This window comes from Oncorhynchus nerka, linkage group LG21 (assembly GCF_034236695.1).
Source record: "Oncorhynchus nerka isolate Pitt River linkage group LG21, Oner_Uvic_2.0, whole genome shotgun sequence".
NCBI classification, from domain to species: Eukaryota; Metazoa; Chordata; class Actinopteri; order Salmoniformes; family Salmonidae; genus Oncorhynchus; species Oncorhynchus nerka.
In genome coordinates, this window is record NC_088416.1 from 30,450,522 (window position 1) to 30,470,203 (window position 19,682).

The 19,682-nt window shown below is 44.9% G+C and overlaps 1 protein-coding gene across 15 annotated transcripts in view; it reads right to left on the reverse strand.

The window, feature by feature from the left end:
- LOC115125244 (nuclear factor 1 X-type-like) overlaps positions 1-19,682 on the reverse strand; it is a 162,425-nt gene that overhangs the window by 97,213 nt on the left and 45,530 nt on the right. For 14 of the 15 annotated variants that reach the window (XM_065006573.1, XM_065006577.1, XM_065006581.1 and 11 more), the window contains one exon: positions 17,125-17,656. In XM_065006573.1, coding sequence (XP_064862645.1) covers positions 17,125-17,656 — 532 coding nt within the window. Of the gene's footprint in view, positions 1-17,124; positions 17,657-18,444; positions 19,054-19,682 lie in introns of those variants that run through there. The other variant, XM_065006575.1, reaches the window with a different exon arrangement.

Here is a 19,682-nt window from a genome sequence, read left to right on the forward strand (position 1 = left end):
CTGACTGGATCCAGCTTATAAACAGAATTCTTCTCAACACCACCTGACATGATCTCAGGGATTCCCTACTATCAGACGCACAAAACAAAAAGCAGAGATAATACGTTACACCTGAACTTACACACACTCAGCCTGGTTGGTTGATGCTTTGAACCTATTCACCCGCTACAAGCAGGGAATCCCATCACAAGGCCTGGAGATTTTCCCTGACTGCAGGCCTGGAGGAGAGTGTGTGGAAAATAATTAAACTGAAGAACAATTCCCATTGAGGGAGGGCACAGGCCATGCTTTCACACTGCTAAAGCCTGGGGGGGGTCAGGCTCTGACTAAAGGAGCATTTACCCCACTGTGGCTTTATCCTAATTAGCCAGCGGAACATGCACATGAACTTACGGCCTTGGTCGAACCTGGAAGCAGCCACACAGGGAAACTCTGTGACTCTGAGTCAACTCTCTGCATTACCAGCAGACTCAGTCATGGGGCTTCTCCTACAAAATGAAATTAGAGGCTAACAACGTTAGAAGTGCTAATTACAGCCTCATGCTAACAGGCTGGGCCCAAGTGGCACAGGGACAGGAGAGGGAAGGCAAGAGAGGAAGTTACTACATCTTACTCCCATACTCTTTCTCTAGCGGTGCTACAGCTACACAGGGCTCACCTGCCAACCGTTGCCTTTTCCTCTGGGACACTGGACCCCCAACGGTTGCATGGTACAGTCTGCTATGTTGATGGTCCATGTTCATGTGAGCCCTCCTCCAGCTCCTATCTCCTCCCTAATGCTCCGCCCTTATCTCACCACCTATCTCACCTACCTCCCCACCTCAAACACACCTGTGTCAGTAAAAGGAGGAGGAGAGGGGTGGAGAAGGAGAGAGGATCTTTTCACATCCAGTGAGGGCCCAGGGGCTGAGCTCAAACTGGATGTATCTGCCGCCTGTCCTCAGGTAAACCAGCCTGCTCTCACTGCCCCACTGCCCCAGAGCCTTCCTCTATGCACGCTCTCTTTCTTTCTCTCCATAACTCTCTCTCTCTTTATGTAACTCTCTATTTTTCGCTATGCTGCTCACCATAACACGCTATCTCTAAATCAATCCCTCACACTCCCACACACATTCACTCACTCTGTCACTCACTCTCCTTTCCAACATTCTCTCTACAGCATCTTGGCCCCGCCGTTCCTAACTTTCACACCATAACAGCACCATAAACCCTGTCACCCCAGAGCTCTCTGGGAAGGTGTGAAAGTCACAATTCAATCCGGCTAGTTTATTCAACTGCAGTCGGTAAGATAGTAAATGACAGTGTATAATAAACCGGAGGTAATGTAATAAATCCTCGGAGCTAAACAGCGAGGGACTGGTGGAGGGTGTCTTCTCTCCCCACATAGACACATCACTAATGACACAGAGTCTTTAGTCGTTGTTAACGTATGGTACAACACCAGCCTCCCGCTGAATACACACAATCACTGGGGCACGGGGTCACATCAGAGCTACCCCCGTTATTCAAAACTAAACACAATAACTGTCAGCCGCTGTCAAAGTGCAGAACAATGCCGTGGCTGAATCTCCCGTTTCATACTTTTGCAATCGAGACCAAATTGTCTGCCCCCTCGCCAAAACACTTCAAATGAGACCGGCCCTGGGGATATGTCTCAGTATGGTTTACACACTAAAAACAAACACTCTCCCATTCCAGCAGCCAGAGAAATGGATGTGGGTTTCCAGAGGGCAGGGAGAGAGGTAGGGAGGGCTGTGCTGCAGAGGGGGGAGAGAAAGATAGGGAGCTGAAATGAGAAAGGGAGGGAGGGAGGGCTGTGCTGCAGAGGGGGGAGAGAAAGATAGGGAGCTGAAATGAGAAAGGGAGGGAGGGAGGGCTGTGCTGCAGAGGGGGGAGAGAAAGATAGGGAGCTGAAATGAGAGAGGGAGGGAGGGCTGTGCTGCAGAGGGGGGTGAGAAAGATAGGGAGCTGAAATGAGAGAGGGAGGGAGGGCTGTGCTGCAGAGGGGGGAGAGAAAGATAGGGAGCTGAAATGAGAGAGGGAGGGAGGGCTGTGCTGCAGAGGGGGGAGAGAAAGATAGGGAGTGTGTGTGTGTGTGTGTGTGTGTGTGTGTGTGTGTGTGTGTGTGTGTGTGTGTGTGTGTGTGTGTGTGTGTGTGTGTGTGTGTGTGTGTGACACACATGCCCTTGTGTCAAGGCTGAAATATGACCCAATTTATTGGATGCCATTTTGTCAACATTCACACAGCTTTCAAAATAATACACAACCAGTATGCATACTGTATGCATAACATGCTCCTCCCACTCACTACCGCTGTCAAAGCATCGTCTGCATGATTTCTTAGTGAAAAAATGTGTCCAGCGCATCTCACTGATTACTCTACATTGCACTCCCGGCGTCTCCCTGTCCTTGGTGAGCTCATGTTAGAGCGGACACAGCGGCTAGCATGCTAAGTGAGATGGGGCGGCTCGGAGGCCAGGGATTGGGCTGTGAGCAGATGTCCTCTCACGTCACAGACGACACAGCCGCGTCCGGTGCAGCTGGCCTGCATGTATCAGGGCGAGTGGGGAGAGGCTACACAAGCTACACAACGCCAAGGAAGAAACAAGGAAAGTACATTTAAAAAAAAGAGAAATAAGCGGAAAGACATTCGAAGCCAAACCGAACCAAAATAAAAATCTGGAGGTTTAGCCCCCAGTGTGTGTAGGACATGAGTGTTACCGGACCAGACTGAAAAGAAACACAGCTACGGACCTGAGGCGCAGAGAAAAACCCTGGTATTTTTCACAAACAGCTCGTCAACCACAAAAGAGCCTCTGTACTGAAGGCCATTTCAGTTAGAGTTCTGGCCAGGACAACTTCACTGAGAGAAATGTTCGCTGCTCTGGCCCCCCAATGGTGGAACAAACTCCCTCACGATGCCAGGACAGCGGAGTCAATCACCACCTTCCGGAGACACCTGAAACCCCACCTCTTTCAGGAATACCTAGGATAGGATAAAGTAATCCTTCTCACCCCCCCCCCTTAAAAGATTTAGATGCACTATTGTAAAGTGGCTGTTCCACTGGATGTCTTAAGGTGAACGCACCAATTTGTAAGTCGCTCTGGATAAGAGCGTCTGCTAAATGACTTAAATGTAAATGTAAATGTAATGTAAAAAATGAGATGGAGATGGAGAAAGAGAAAGATGGAGAGAGCGAGAGAGAGAGAGAGAGAGAGAGAGAGAGAGAGAGAGAGAGAGAGAGAGAGAGAGAGAAACAGAGAGAGAGAGAGAGAAACAGAGAGAGAGAGAGAGAGAGAGAAACAGAGACTGGTTCAAAGAAAGAGAGAAAGAAAGGTTTATTTGATTAACGCCTTGGAAGATTCAGTATGGGGAAATAATGTGTGTAATTTGGAACTGTTTGTTTTGCATTAGGCTATATAATATCACACATAGAAAGCCCCTGAAAAAAAAGAGATGTGTGAATAGAGCCATCTTTTTGTGACGTGGGTTTTGGGAAACATATCAAATGTGTCTAACCAAGATGGTTTAAACATGATGTCAAAGCAGATGTCTTCAATCAATGTCAACCGATTTGACACAATCCACACTGTAATTTGGCTGAGCAGAATAGAATGTAACTACGAGACTGGAGTGTGACGTGGGTATCAGAGTCAGAGAGCACAGACAAGGAGTCCTCTCTGTGAGGAACCTAGGGCTTCAAATGGTTAGGTTAATCGTGTCTCTTATCAGAAGGATTTCCCTGTGAGGGTGCCAGGGTTGTGGATTTGACTTCCTGTCCAAAGATCAAAACAGGTCTTCCACCAGAGCATTACATTTTCATTGTGTATTACAATGGTCAGAATTGACCCCAACATTTTTTTGCCTGTTGACTCACATGGAATTCTTTGGCTGCTATATGGATCGCTACTGTACTGCTATATGGATCGCTACTGTACTGCTATATGGATCGCTACTGTACTGCTATATGGATCGCTACTGTACTGCTATATGGATCGCTACTGTACTGCTATATGGATCGCTACTGTACTGCTATATGGATCGCTACTGTACTGCTATATGGATCGCTACTGTACTGCTATATGGATCGCTACTGTACTGCTATATGGATCGCTACTGTACATACTGCAGTCTGAATCTGCCATCATTGAAGACACTCGTGGTCATATGGGGCGTTGTACAAAACAAAGTCCTCGGCTTTTGTTTAATCTACTAGCTCACAGCTCAGACACCCAATGCATACCCCACAAGACGTGCCACCAAAGGTCTCTTCACAGTCCCCCAAGTACAGAACAGGCTATGAGAGGCATACAGTACTACATAAAGCCATGCCTCATGGAACACTATTCCACATCAGGTAACTGATGCAAGCAGTAGAATCTGATTTACAAAACAGATAAAAATACACCTTATGGAACAGTGGGACTTCGAAGATACACACACAGGCACACACACAGGCACAGACACATATACACATAACAAGACATGCACTCTACACACATGTACCCATGGATGCTGTATTGTAAATATGTGATAGTGGAGTAGTGGCCTGAGGGAACACACTAAATGCATTGGGTAAAGTGTTGTGAAATGTAATGTCATGTAACATTTTAAATTGTATATAACTGCCTTAATGTTGCTGGACCCAGGAAGCTGCTGCCTTGGGGATCCTTAATACAAATAGTGACTGGATCGTCTCTACCCACAGTATCAAAGCCAATGACCAATATTGAAAATGTCGCTTTACCCATGTGTGTTCTGGCTCTGGCCCAACCCATTGGTTTCTGAGACCAATCAGATGGTTTGAATGTGTTTGCATTATGTAAGGCCCTCATACTCTACTCTGGACCTCGAAGCAGGTTCCACTGTGTCTTTTCATTGTTCCCCTCTAGTCAGGGACTGATTTAGACCCGGGACACCAGGTGGCTGCAATTAATTATCAGGTAGAACAGAAAACCAGCAGACTCCGGACCTCGCAGGGTCAGAGTTGAATACCCATGCTAAAAGGGCCCGGGAGGGAGTCAAATTCAGAGGAGAAGAAACAAACGTTTGGCCAGAGTAATGAGTCTGGGTAACCAGGCAACCAAAATTGGCCGAAGCATTTGTAGAGTATCTGTTGCATGTGAAAGAGAAAGCTCTGACCGAGGTATGGAATATTCCACCAGGTCACTCCTGAACCAGCGTGAATCGGCTCTCGCTAGAACCCATTCCGCAGCCAGACTAGAAGGTCAAATATACTCTGATGAAAGGAGCAGAAACAACGACAAAAAAGTAAGCATCGACTGTGGGGCCAAAACCACAGATAAAAATCGAACCGCAGAATGGAGGCCAGATTGCTCTAATTCACTGTCAACTCTACTTTTTTACTGCTGAGCCTGGAGAGAGAGAGAGAGAGAGAGAGAGAGAGAGAGAGAGAGAGAGAAAAACAGAGACTGGTTCAAAGAAAGAGAGAAAGAAAGGTTTATTTGATTAACGCCTTGGAAGATTCAGTATGGGGAAATAATGTGTGTAATTTGGAACTGTTTGTTTTGCATTAGGCTATATAATATCACACATAGAAAGCCCCTGAAAAGAGATGTGTGAATAGAGCCATCAGTCCTGATTCTCCCGCCCACACCTACTCCTCTCTTCCATTCATAATGTCTCTTAAATTGTTTTCCCTCTCCTTTTAATGTCAGTCTCTAAATCATCAGCTCTTAAATAAACACAGCGGCTTGGATTACCCTCTAAATCTCCGCCTGTGCTGCTAAGGAGCATTTGCAGAGGGACTCAGGCTCAGGTAATTCCGTTTCGGTGCTCCCCTGTAGGTTTGGGTTGCTGGAGGAGAGCCTCGATCATATTAAACAAAGTAGTATAATGGAAACTTGAGTGCAACTCTGGAGCAGGGTGGTCTGAGTCAGATCATACAGCAACTAGCGCGTGTTAGCACAAAACTATAAGGCAAAGAGATCTGCAAACATCTCACGTCAAGAATTCCTGACTTTACCATTATTTGAACATCATCCCGAAGGCCATTTGAATTCAAAGTGAATTCTGACAAAACATACCATATGTTATTGGACCTAAACCAACAAATCCAAGTTTCCCAGTCCAGTGTGGTGACAGACTGCACCCAGTCTAGGACCGGTGGGGGGGACCAAGTCAGGGCCTGCTGTAGCCATTCTGTACACCCTCCACTCAGGGCAGGGGCACCCAGTATGAGCAGTGAGGTGAATCCCAGGTCCTGGGCCTACCCAGTGACTGTAAGGTCACGTATGTGCACTGCTAGGTGTGTGTGTGTGTTGTGTTGTGATGTGTGTGGCATCAGGTGTAAACTGGGGTTCAGGTGCTGGGTGGGTGAGTGGGAGCACTGGGAGACTGTGGAGAGAAGCAGGCACACATATGCTGTGCTACGGATGTCGTTTGTTGTCGCTCGCTCTGCCACTATTACACACACACACACACACACACACACACACACAGACTCACTCATAGGAGTTGAGATCTTCGGGGATCTCTTGGTTGTTTTGAAGGGCAAAACCGATTGCGTTTGAAAAATGAAAGGGAAAGAGAGCCTCATGTTTATGAAGTATAACAATATTTTCAAAGGGTGGCTCTGAACGCTACAGTAGCTCTGCCCCATGAGAGGAGGCTCTCTCATAGGCCCTCCATTTGAACTAATCTCATAACTGGGCCATCAAAACACGGAGACACTTCCTGTGTGCACAGGATGGGACACCAAGGATAGTCACTACTGCACCTTTAGAAGTTATTCAATGAACAAACGTAGGTCTGTAAACGGGCCCACTGAAGCTAACCTCTGAACCAGGGTCTCAGAGATCCCTCAGATGGGTCTGACTAAAGGAGACCAAGATGGAGTGAATCTTCTCTTTGAGTATGTATTCTTGTATTGGCATTTCTGCTTGAATTCAGACATATTCAAGTTAGTAATGCTCTGTCTATAGGGTGAAACAGATCGGAGTGGATTCCTCTGGCAGCTGTGTGCCCTGCGGTTGCCTACGTTACGGGTCAGAGTTCCACAGCAACAGCCCAGCACCACACTCTGTGTGCCAATAGGAGCTGTCCTAGAAGCACCTTGGATACCGACCAGCAAAGGTATGCAGGGAACAGGGGTAGGTGCCATGGCAACCCCTTGCAGGGGCTTTCTGGTCAATTACTCAAAGCACAGGTATGGTTGTGTGCATCAAAAGGGCAGGCACTGGCCTCAGACACTAAATAGCCCAAAACACAATGAGTTGACTTTCAAAATGTGAAAGCTCATAAGTAAATACACCAATATGCACGGCCAAACAAACCGTGCAACCTCATAAACGTGCTGCTTCCTGCTTTAATCTTCTCCATAGTTTCTTATTGCTTCTAAAAAAAACATTTTGTTTTTCAGTCTTTTATGAAATGTATGCTTGGAAGTGCCAATAAGAATTCAAAAGAAATTATAGGTGAGTGCAGAAGTGTTGACAGTTGACGGTTATAATGAGAATGTTACCATCCCATATCATGCCTGTGAAATGGAGCCTCCGGTCCATATGAAAAGCAAACAGACAGCAAAATGAAGTGAGAGTGTCAGCTGATTTTGTGATTTTGTGCCGGAGCCCAGAGCCGAGTCGAGCTGAGCCCTGCTTCCTCTCTAAGGAGGGAATGACTGGACTGGGCAGCAGAACCCAGTAGAATAGCATGAATCTTCCTCCACAGACTCAACAAAATAATAAAAGGTGTGTGTGCGTGTGCATGCGTTTTATTGTATACTATTCTCCCACAACCATGAGTACATTTATGAGAAAATAATCAATATAACAGTTATGAGCAGAAACTGAGCAGTCTAAATTAAATAGACAGTTGCCACTTGGTCAAATGTTGCCCATTCATAACTGTACACAAATGTATTGTATCAGCACAAAGCATTTCTGAAGACTTTTCTCCTAATTTGAGTTTTAGAAGTAAGTTTTGAGTAGCAAGTCTCACAATGCCATCATGACTAAATTACTGTATCTAAAAGAATGGCCAATTGTTTATTAACTAATTCATTTAGAGAGTGAAAAACTAGTGGAAATACTATCATTGTTTTGATATGATCAAAAGTGCTGTCTCCTCTGTTGGTTCGGCAAAGGCCTGTATGTTTTTCAGCCGCTCAGAGGCGTTGCGGGTTTATTTATTTATCAGATTCCCATTAATTAGAACATTTGCACTGACAAACAGGCAAACGGATGCATTAGCACCTAGTTTACACCCTGCGTCCCCTGGCTGTCAGCTGGCGTGGCAGAGCTCTGACGACGCACACGCCTTTAAGTGATGCGGAACCAGAGAGGGTCTGAGACCGCCAGGGAATCTCAGCTCATCAACACAGACAGCATTAAACATCATGATATCCCTGAATGGCGGTTAATATTGTACTAAAACAGAACTGAGTTTGTCTGCAGGGCTAGGAATGTAATTGTAGCATTAGCATGTCCAACTATTAAACACTCCATGCAGTTACAGTTTCTACAATACATACAGAACTTGTAGGCTATATCCATATGTAGAATGTTACTGTAATGTTACTGTATGTCAGTGCCCCCATACCATGTCCTCCAAAGGGAGTGATGCCCTTACCTCTCTCTCCCTCACCTCCCTGTTATTTCAATGAACAAAAGAGGGGCTCTTGAGGCTGTGGGTGGATCCATAAAAGGAAGAAAGAAGCAGTGCTCCTGGTCCTTGCTGAATGGGGCCCTTTCACACTTAGAGAGGCCTGTTTACTCTAAGTCAATAATGGGCCTAATTTTCTGATCATTATGGAGTCATTCCACCCACCCCCACACCCATCGTTTTACGCTCTCCCATCATTCAGGCCGAATGTTCTCCGTGAAGACCCAGGTCTCTGTCCAAACGGATTTGAGGCTCGCTCGCAGATGCAAACACACGTCAATTGTGATTTGTTTTATTTTTTGGTGCGCCTGTCAAACCCTCATCACGCCCCCTCACAAGCCATCTTCTCTCTCTCCCTGTTCAGCTGCTAGATGTGAAAAAAATGCTATAGCAGCTGGGAAAATAATCTATAAAGAATGACTATTTTATGTTATTTTGAATATAGATGTATTTTTACAGCGTGTTTACTATGCAGTTTACTGTTGTTACTTAGTAAATACCATTTTGTTATTTAGCATGAAGTCATTCTCAAGATCTGAGAATGAGCCTCCATTTTGTTTTGGACCAGTATCCCTTACAGCACAATCACACAAGTATCAACACTAAAAAGTCATATGAAAATATTCTCACAATGTATCACCGTTTGATAAAATGGTGATTATTATATTATGAAATATGAAGAGGTCAATGAATATAAAATAATATACTATATCATCTACATTTTAGCGCTGATATTTCCTGTCATCTCGCTAAAAAAGCCACAGACATGACGGAGGGAGATGAGGCCGCGAAGGGGGGAAGTGTTCATCGAAACCATCGAAGAAAGGTTCAAAACGAGAGAAAGAAAGGATCAGAATGAGAAGCTGGCAGAGGCTGTGCGGCGGTTTGAAAAGCTGGCCCCTTCCAAACAGAGCTGCAGCTTTGGGTGCCAAACGCTGCCAACCAGCCACACTGAGTTCTGCCCTGCCTCTCTTTGTCTTCGCCATGGCATTTTGCATCATCTGTATTTAGAGCTATTCTTTTACATTATATTAGATTGAGTGATGTCACTATGGCCACAATTACTACTAATAATACCACTAACAATAATACAATAAATCATAATAATAGATAGAGAATGAAATAATTAGAGTTCTCATAAAACATTTTTTGGGGAAACTATGTTGCTACTCTATTTAAATGGCAGAATTTGATAGGGAGTAAATAACATAGAGATCCCGTATCAGTATTCCCAGACTGTCTGTGCCTCCACTGTCCCGGGTTCCGTACGGAAAGAGCTGTCCCAATTACATGGCAGCCTTTCCCCGGCTCTGCTCTACTGGGCCGAGCGCGAGCGGATCAGAATCTGGCTGGGAACTGGGCGGGCAGCTCTCATCCCTTCTCTCGCTCCCTCGCTCCTCGGTACAGGGAGCTGAGGAAGGCCAGGCCACCCCTCCTGCGTGGGTATATGTTTTTGGGGACAGACAGATTTTACGCCTGGCTTCTGTACAAAAAGGCTATAAGAAATCAAGCAGTGAGACGACACAGCAGTAGAGACAAAAGAAATTACATAAACAATACAAAAACAGCTCATCCTCCTTTAGCCTTTTCATTCAGATGAAGATTAACAAAATTATATTTATAAGGAGGGCTGAGACAACTAAACAATTGTATATGTTTCCGTGCCCATGATGCTGTGCTTGCTATAATGTGTTATTTAACTACGATACATGTTTGTAAAGTAATTCCGGTAAATATGTGTCCATTTTAAATCAGTAAAAACAAAATGATAAGCACAAAATCATAATTAACAGAAAACAAAAGAAGAAAATGCTGCCAAAAGGGTATACCATTACAATCCTCAGTCACTATAGATAACAATGTTGATAAAAATAATGAATTATTTGTAATGTGCAATTTAAAAACAGATTTTTTCTTGGGACGGCTAAAACCAAGATGCCTAAAGAAGACATTTGTATTAAATCAAATCAAAATGTGTTTGTCACGTGCTCTGAATACAGCAGGTGTAGGTAGACCTTACAGTGAAATGCTTAAAAAAAGAAGGTACGTGTGTGTGTGTGTGTGTGTGTGTGTGTGTGTGTGTGTGTGTGTGTGTGTGTGTGTGTGTGTGTGTGTGTGTGTGTGTGTGTGTGTGTGTGTGTGTGTGTGTGTGTGTAGGTAAGTAAAGAAATAAAACAACAGTAAAAAGACATTTGAAAAAAGAGTAGCAAGGCTATATACAGACACCTGTTAGTCAGGTAGATTGGCACTTGACCCTGTGAATGTATTGTTTTTATAAAGAAAATGGGATACTATGATAAAGTATGTCTGTGTACTAACAAGACAGTAAATGCACTGTGATTATGGAGGAATTATGGGTAAAAGTGGTTAAGGAGCGCAGTGTCCCTGCAATCCTAACCGCCTAACGGGTTGAGTCTTTTCATCTGTCCCTCAGAATTCATATCACCCTCGAATAATCTGTTAACCAGGGATTCCATACACTCTGCGCTCCACACACACAAAAAGGGAACTGGGAAAACTAGGGCCCTGAAGACGGGCCAAGCTAGGCTGTTTGAGATCCCTGCACCCTTTGCATATTAAAAACGCCACTGTGTCAATGACACTGTTCTGTCATGAGTGGCTCGCCGACGCTCAAACTTTATTGGTGCATTTATTCCAATGACAACATCATATTAAACTTCCATTGAGAGGGTTCACGGGGTGTTTTTCACATGAGATGAATGTGGCCCCCGTCGCGCCGGTTCTCAGTATTTCTCTGTCGGCCCGGGTTACAGACCCATGCCAGAACATTGGAGGAACACAGTTCTGTTCTTCTTCCAGAAGTCTGCAGTTCAGTTTGTTTATCGGCCAAGGAAAAGAGCAGATCTTTTTTCCTGTAAAACTCATGGTTCTTTTTAATACTACTTTTAATGTCCGCCACTTTTCCTTCATCACCCATCATATCTGAGAGCCAAACACTGACGTACCCAGACTTAAAGGATCCACATGACCGTGTGGTCCCATCCACACTCTCTCTGTGTCTGGGCACAGGGACAGAGACAGTATGAGACAGAATGGTGCAACAGCAGAATCAGAGAACATAGGACCAACGCCCATCCACAACCCTCAAACCTTCCCAGGCCTGCCTTCATAATAGACAAAGACAAAGACGCAAAGGGCTGGCTGTATTTTTGGGGGAAATACAATTCTGTGTCACATTTGGCAACTTCATATTAATTAGAAAAATCTGATAATACCATTATCTCCTTTTAAAGCTCGGGATATTGTGCAAATCATATTAAATCTGTACGATAGATAAGGTTGACAGGGTGTTAAGTCTTAAGTCTCTGTCGGTCTCCAAGGCTCTCACTCTCTTTGTTCGGTTTGGTTAAATCATTCTCTCTGTTCTCTCCCGTGGTCTGCGAGATGGAGAGTCTGGGAGATGGAGATGGGCTCGTTGTCCCGGTGGGTCAGCGCCAGAGTTTACCGCACCGTGGAGCTGGCATAGGTCAGCGACCCAACAATGCACATCCCTGGACAAGATCTCTCCTAGCATGGTGGACAGATTAGGGGTGCACTCAGAAACATCTTTTTATCCCAACAGAGCAGTAATGAGAGCCGTATGAGAGGGAGCATGCTCCAAACATGACTAATACTGGAACAGCGGCGATTCATCCCATTTACAAATATGAAACACACCGCACAAAAACATGAACTTTTCCCATCGCGCAGTGACCTGAGCTGGGCCTTGGCAGAGCCTGACTGGCTGAGCCGTGGCAGGGCCTGACTGGCTGAGCCGTGGCAGGGCCTGACTGGCTGAGCCGTGGCAGGGCCTGACTGGCTGAGCCGTGGTTTATTCAACATCTGATCAAAGATGAGCCCAGCCCGTTCTTCCTCCACATCCCTGAACCATTATCACCAGCAGCATCAGGAATTACCTCAGGACAACCAGTCCTGGGTGACTGACTCTTACAGGTTAAATGCAATTGCATTACGTTGGGTGAACAGCCAGGTATTTGTCTAAAATACTTTTGATAAGGGGTCTTGCAGCTGTGGAGGGGCAGTGTAAGCTAGCGGCAGTAATAGCTAGCCCTCACTGGGTAGCCTAGTGGTTAGAGTGTTGGACTAATAACCGAAAGGTTGCAAGTTCAAATCCCCGAACTGACAAGGTACAAATCTGTCGTTCTTCCCCTGAACAGGCAGTTAACCCACTGTTCCTAGGCCGTCATTGAAAATAAGAAATTGTTCTTAACTGACTTGCCTAGTTAAATAAAGGTAAAATAAAAAAAATAAGTCCTAAGTCTATAATTGGACAAAAGCACTGCTGCAGAGGAGGAAAGGAGTCTCCTGTCACTCATACTGCAGGGGAAAAACCTGCAGCTGGCGACGGTGACATCAGTGGGCAGGAGAACTGCAGCACACCGACGGCTCAGATGCACTGATAAGGCCTGGACTCTGATACCTTCTGAAAGACACAGACACCCTGGGAGCTGAGAATAAAACGGTAACGCTGCCACTCCAAAGGTTAGAATGGAACCACTCACTGTTCCCCCTCTCTCCCCTATACTCAGTGGACTTTTAACCCCAGCTACTTCAGAGGCTCCACTGGTTCGTGCTTTTTAAGATGGAACTTTTCATTCTTGCAGTGTACAGTGGAGGGAGTGTGGGCTGCTGTTGAGGTGTTACGGTGGTGAAGCTTATGGGCAGGAGAACCAGGTGGAGCCTATGACTGTCAGCCGACAGTTCTATGTCGTCTCTGTAGAAGTGAGGAGGCCTGAAAGACTTGTGCATTTGCCAACAAGGGCAGCTTAGACCCAGCTTTTAAAACACTTTCTATTCTCTGACATGAGTGTGAACAAAGATGCGGGGAAACAACGATTTAAACAAAAGGTAACAAACAGCAATGATTTATGATGGAATACCACCCCTGTACAGAGGCACAAAGCCAACCCACTGGGCAAAAAACGGTTGAATTGATGTTGTTTCCACATCATTTAACCAAAATATTCTATGTGATGACGCTGAATCAACGTGGAAAACTGATTGCATTGGCAAAAAGTAATCAATGTAAGGGAATTTCCTATTTTACCCATCTTTTAACATAAATGATGTTGAATTCACATTAGGTGACAACTCAACCAAATGTAAATCAAAACTAGACGTTGAACTGACGTCTGTGCCCAGTGGGAAGTGAGGGAATACTATATTTAATTTAGCTGAACTGCAGCATCAATTTAAGTTTCAGAAAATAAATTAATCTTGACATACGTAAACACACACACACACACACACACACACACAAGGGTAAAACAGTATCGGGATGACTGGTGAATACTGGAACAGGGTAAAAGAGCTACGCTCAGAGGGGCGGCTTCACAGGGAGCCAATCTGAGCCTGGGTTAGTGGCAGCACATTGTGAAACAGGAAGACGAGCTCACAGAGGCCCAGCTAACTGACGCTGAGTTACACACTGTGCTGAAAAGAACACGGCATGGGGTACTCTGTCACAGAGGTCTGCAGCACCACGGTGCCAAGAAGCAGAATTAGGGCTCTGTAACTGTACGCTTGCCTGGTGTAAGACAATACGTTTCTTTAGCCTTATACTAATGGATAACCAACGCAGGAGAGGGTTCTATGTACGTGAGGGTTCCATCAGCCCATACCTGAGTCAATCAACTAACTGCACCCACAGCATACCTGACAACACTTTTCACTTGAGTGTTTCATTGCTAACCGACAATAGGAAACACAGAAAACAAATGGAAGATTTGTTTCAGCACGATCACAGTGGACTGTTCAGTTATAGACAAAGACGAACGCCAAAAGCAAAATCTTGTCAGACAGAAATTGCAAGGTTACTTCATAAACATGAAAAATGTGCTGTCAAGACTCAAAACTATTTCATGCAGTCCTTATTGCTTTTCTCATGATCAATGTCATGGAATAGAAAAAGATGAATAAAATTGTGTAATCAGAGACAGATTCAAATATATTATTGAAAAATATATATTATTATTACTATTATTAATTAAGATCATTTACAAAACAAAGTGTGGCATTATTTTAGTGATACCCAAGACAAGCTATCTAAACAGCTAATATATAATAAATGATCAATTCATCTTTAAAATTCTGCGGAACATTTGACCTCCGACATGGGGGGCTCTGTGTATCCACCAGACTAAGAGAAACGTAACATTCAATATATACTATACATTTCCTTGACACCGGGGTCTCCTCTATTTCAACATGACATTTTCCATTCCAAAGTAAGTCTCCACATGTTCCATACAAGTAACTGATGAAAAAGGACTGCTTATAGAGTATCATATAAAGTTTGTTGACGAAACACCTGTGTTGAATTTGGACAAATAAAAAAGTGAATAAACATACTAAACCAAACTGACGATCTAATATAGAGAAGGGTTGTCTCTGTACGCAGTGTACATGTGTGTGTGTGTGTGTGTGTGTGTGTGTTTGTTTGCATTAGTGTATGGAAGTCTCTGTGTATAAGCTATAAGAGTGTGTGTGAGAGAGTGTACGTGTGTGTGAGAGAGCGGGAGCGAGTGTGTGTTGGCGAAGTGACCGAAGCAGGGCTGACTGTGAGGTGGGCTGCAGTTCCAGAGAAAGTAGAGCGCGGGAGGCTGGAGACGGGGCGGCTCTCCCTGCCACAGTCGCCTGCATCCCAAACAACCTGGTACTGGGCCAACTGTCACCACGCTCTTCAGCCCAGAGACACACAACAGACTGCTACTGACACACACACCACACCACACACACACATACACACCACATTTCATACACACACCACACACACACCCCGCACAAACACACCACACACACACACGCCGCACAAGCACCGCAAACACACACCACACACTCTGGATCCAGCATCACTACTCTGGACGGTTCTGACTTAGAATATGTCGACAACTACATATACCTAGGTGTCTGGTTAGACTGTAAACTCTCCTTCCAGACTCACATTAAGCATCTCCAATCCAAAATTAAATCTAGAATCGGCTTCCTATTTCACAACAAAGCCTCCTTCACTCATGCTGCCAAACATACCCTCGTAAAACTGACCATCCTACCGATCCTTGACTTCGGCGATGTAATTTACAAAATAGCCTCCAACATGCTACTCAGCAAATTGGATGCAGTCTATCACAGTGTCATCCGTTTTGTCACCAAAGCCCCATATACTACCCACCACTGTGACCTGTACGCTCTCGTTGGCTGGTCCTCGCTTCATACTCATTGCCAAACCCACTGGCTCCAGGTCATCTATAAGTCTCTACTAGGTAAAGCCCCGCTTTATCTCAGCTCACTGGTCAGCACCCACCCATAGAACACGCTTCAGCAGGTATATTTCACTGGTCACCCCCAAAGCCAATTCCTCCTTCGGCCGCCTTTCCTTCCAGTTCTCTGCTGCCAATGACTGGAACAAACTGCAAAAATCACTGAAGCAGGAGACTCATATCTCCCTCACTAGCTTTAAGCACCAGCTGTCAGAGCAGCTCACAGATCACTGCACCTGCACATAGCTCATCTGTAAATAGCCCATCCAACTACCTCATCCCCATACTGTTATTTATTTGTATTTATTTTGCTCCTTTGCATCCCAGTATCTCTACTTGCACATTCATCTATCACTCCAGTGTTCAATTGCTATATTGTAATTATTTTGCCACTATGGACAATTTATTGCCTTACCTTCCTTATCCTACCTCATTTGCACACATTGTATATATACTTTTTCTATTGTATTATTGACTGTATGTTTGTTTTACTCCATGTGTAACTCTGTGTTGTTGTTTGTGTCGCACTACTTTGCTTGGCCAGGTCGCAGTTGTAAATTAGAACTTGTTCTCAACTAGCCTACCTGGTTAAATAAAGGTGAAATAAAATAAAAAATAAAACACACGCACACACACACACACACACACACACACACACACACACACACACACACACACAACATTCTTAAAGACACTAATTTATAGTCAGACAATTACAGTGCACATTAGCAGATGTGTGCACACATTTGCAGATGTGTTTGTTTACAGACAACACACCCCTAAACATGCATATTTGAATTCAGACATATTTGCACACAAGCACCTGAACAAATTTACCAGCACAGACTTTATCTCTGGATAAGAACACATTTAAAGACACATACACAACTCAAAAACAACACACAAACTAAACGGTGTGTCAGTGGTGTCAAATGTGTTCTGTAATGTGTTGTATTATAATTGTAATGTTGATAAGGCATTACATTTGGAGGCGATTCTCTTTATTTATCACAGGCATTTGGTCTGGTGGTGCATGGGGAGGAGCAGGGTTTGGCAAGGCTCAGAGTGTGGCTGCAAAAGGCCTTATGTGTGTGTGTGTGTGTGTGTGTGTGTGTGTGTGTGTGTGTGTGTGTGTGTGTGTGTGTGTGTGTGTGTGTGTGTGTGTTTGTGTGTATTTGTGTGAAAAAGACAGAGAAAGCTGTAAGGCGTTCACCAACTGACCTGGTGAGTGGATGAAGTAGGCCAGGTAGAGGTCGAGCTCCTTGACAGACACGCCGATGTGGTGGGGCTGGACGCACAGGCCGTGGTTCGCGCACTGGGGCGACTTAACCAGCCGCTCTCCGTCCGTGCTCTCCAGGGGGCTGCCCTTGAACAGGATGACCATCACCAGGTCCAGCCGCCACACCTTGTCGGCCTGGCGGAGACAGTCGATACGGCGGATCTTGCCCTTCTGGTCGGGGTTGGAGAGAACACAACAGGGGGGCTTCTTGCCTGTGATGGTGAGCACAAAGTCCTCACGGAACTCGGGCCGGATGTCCTTTCGGAGCTTGGCCAGCAGCCGCGACGCCCACTTCTGCTTGATCTCGGGCTTCTCACCCAGCAGCTCGTCCTTCACTGCGCGTTCTTCATCCTTTGTCATCCTCTTCTCGTGCTTCTTGAAGTACTTGCGTTTGCGTGCCTGCAGGTTGAACCAGGTGTAGGAGAAGGCACGGACATGGGGGAGAAGGGCCTCGATGAAGGGATGAAATTCATCCTAACAGAGGGAGAGAGAGACAGAGAGAGAGAGAGGGTGCTCTGTTATTCTCATGCAGTATGGTGTCATGCAAGCAGCTGAAGATCAGTTATTGAAGATAGAAGAGCGATGAGGCAATTTACTGACATTTTACCCCAAAATAATTCCTGTTTTGATAGAATGTAAATGCACTGCCAATAGAGGGGATACAGTTCAGAAACAACTTAATTAGACAGGGCTAGCATTACCAACAATACCACTAACTGACATAATAATGATAATAATCATAATAATCATATCCAAAATGTAATAATACTGTAGGTACATACATACAATTACAATGCAAATAGTCAATTACTGGTCCTGTCCTTCTTACAAAAAATATAACCTGAAAGCACATTTAAAAACTATATTAAACTGTAATAACAGATTAATTTACATTTAAAAGACAAACGAGATTAACAAATTCAAGGCGAGAAAACACTTGTTTTTTACATCCACTGTAAAGGAGAAGTTATTCAGCTATACCATAATACCTTCACTACACATCGCTCAGCGACAATGCCTAGATCTCGCCATAGTGTTCCTGTGCCAGGGTTGCCACACACCGGTCGTTCACCGCCAATCTTAGCCGCCACAAGACCACTGTTAAAATGTGCAGCTAAAAGATCTGCCATACCATGTCCTATGTCTCCTGCTGCCATGCAAAAGAAGTCTAACCAGACTCACATTTCAACAACAAACTGAGAGCGGACAGAAATCACCACATAAACACACTGCAAGAGGAAGACAGACGGTCTGGTAGTTACCATTTTGCACTCTCATCATAAATTTGGCACAACGTTCAAAATGAAAAAGAATTCTCCAACACCACTTTTTTTCTCGCACTCACAAATGTACAGCAAGTGCTGGTTTGACAGGGTGTAAAAAATGTGCAAAAGATCACTGGTTAAATCTGGGACGGAAAGACAAAATACCCAAATTTAAAGAGAAGAAAACTAATATTGAGAAATAATGGAAATATGGTAAAAATAGAAATGGTGAATGGTATTTAAGAACAAAAATTATCTAAATATAACAACTGGAATAGACACATTTAAAATAAACAAACACTCTTCTTTTGCGCTTCCCCCCCCAAAAAAGAAGGAAATAAAGCAAAAAAAAATCCTTGGCAAAGCGTAATTGGTAGTGGTGTTTGTTCAGATCTGTGGGCCCCGTACGACTCAGAGAGACACACACAGGCGGGGGGGGCTGGGGAGTGCAGAGCACAGAATAGGAAAAAAAGGAGAGAACCGAATCAATGTTGGACGAGCGCGTACGACCGCTGGCAAAGCCGAGTGCTGCTTCTTTTTCCCCTTTTCTCTCCAACTCTCTCTCTTTCTCTCTCTGTTTCTCTCTCGCCGTCTCTTGTCCTCTCCGCGTTCTTTCCCTAACCATTGCTTGAGCCTTTGCCAACACGAGAAGGGCCCACCTATTTGGCAGCAAGATGCCTGTAGCCCAGCCAATGCGTTAGCTTCAAGAGCTGAAAGGGAGGGAAAGGAGAAAGGAGGGGGGGTTAGTGGCAAAGAGAGGGAGAGAGCCGGAGAGAGAATGAGAGAGGGAGAGCGAGAGCGGGAGAGCGGGAGAGGGAGAGCGGGAGAGAGAGTGTACGTAGTCCTGTCCGACAGTGCACAATTTGAAAAATCGACAAGTTCCTATCTGACACATAGGCAAAGTTCAGGAGACATGTATTTCTCGTACACCAATCCTAGCTACCCTCAGTCTGCTTCCATCTCCAGTATGGCCACCATTGCCTCATCTCACTACCCCCACCCTCTCTTTTTGCTTCCATGACGCCACCTTGGCACAGGATGGCAAGAGAAAACACACAGCTCCAAAATCCCACCAGACCCCACAACCAGCAGCTGGTCTTGGATTTACCACAGGAACAAAGAGGGGGAAACAAACCCACCCTTTTTCCCACCCTGAGAGAAGATGCATCAATGTATCGCCGAGTGCTTTAAAACCAAAGACACTGTATGTCTTACGGAGGGTAAAAGGAGGAACA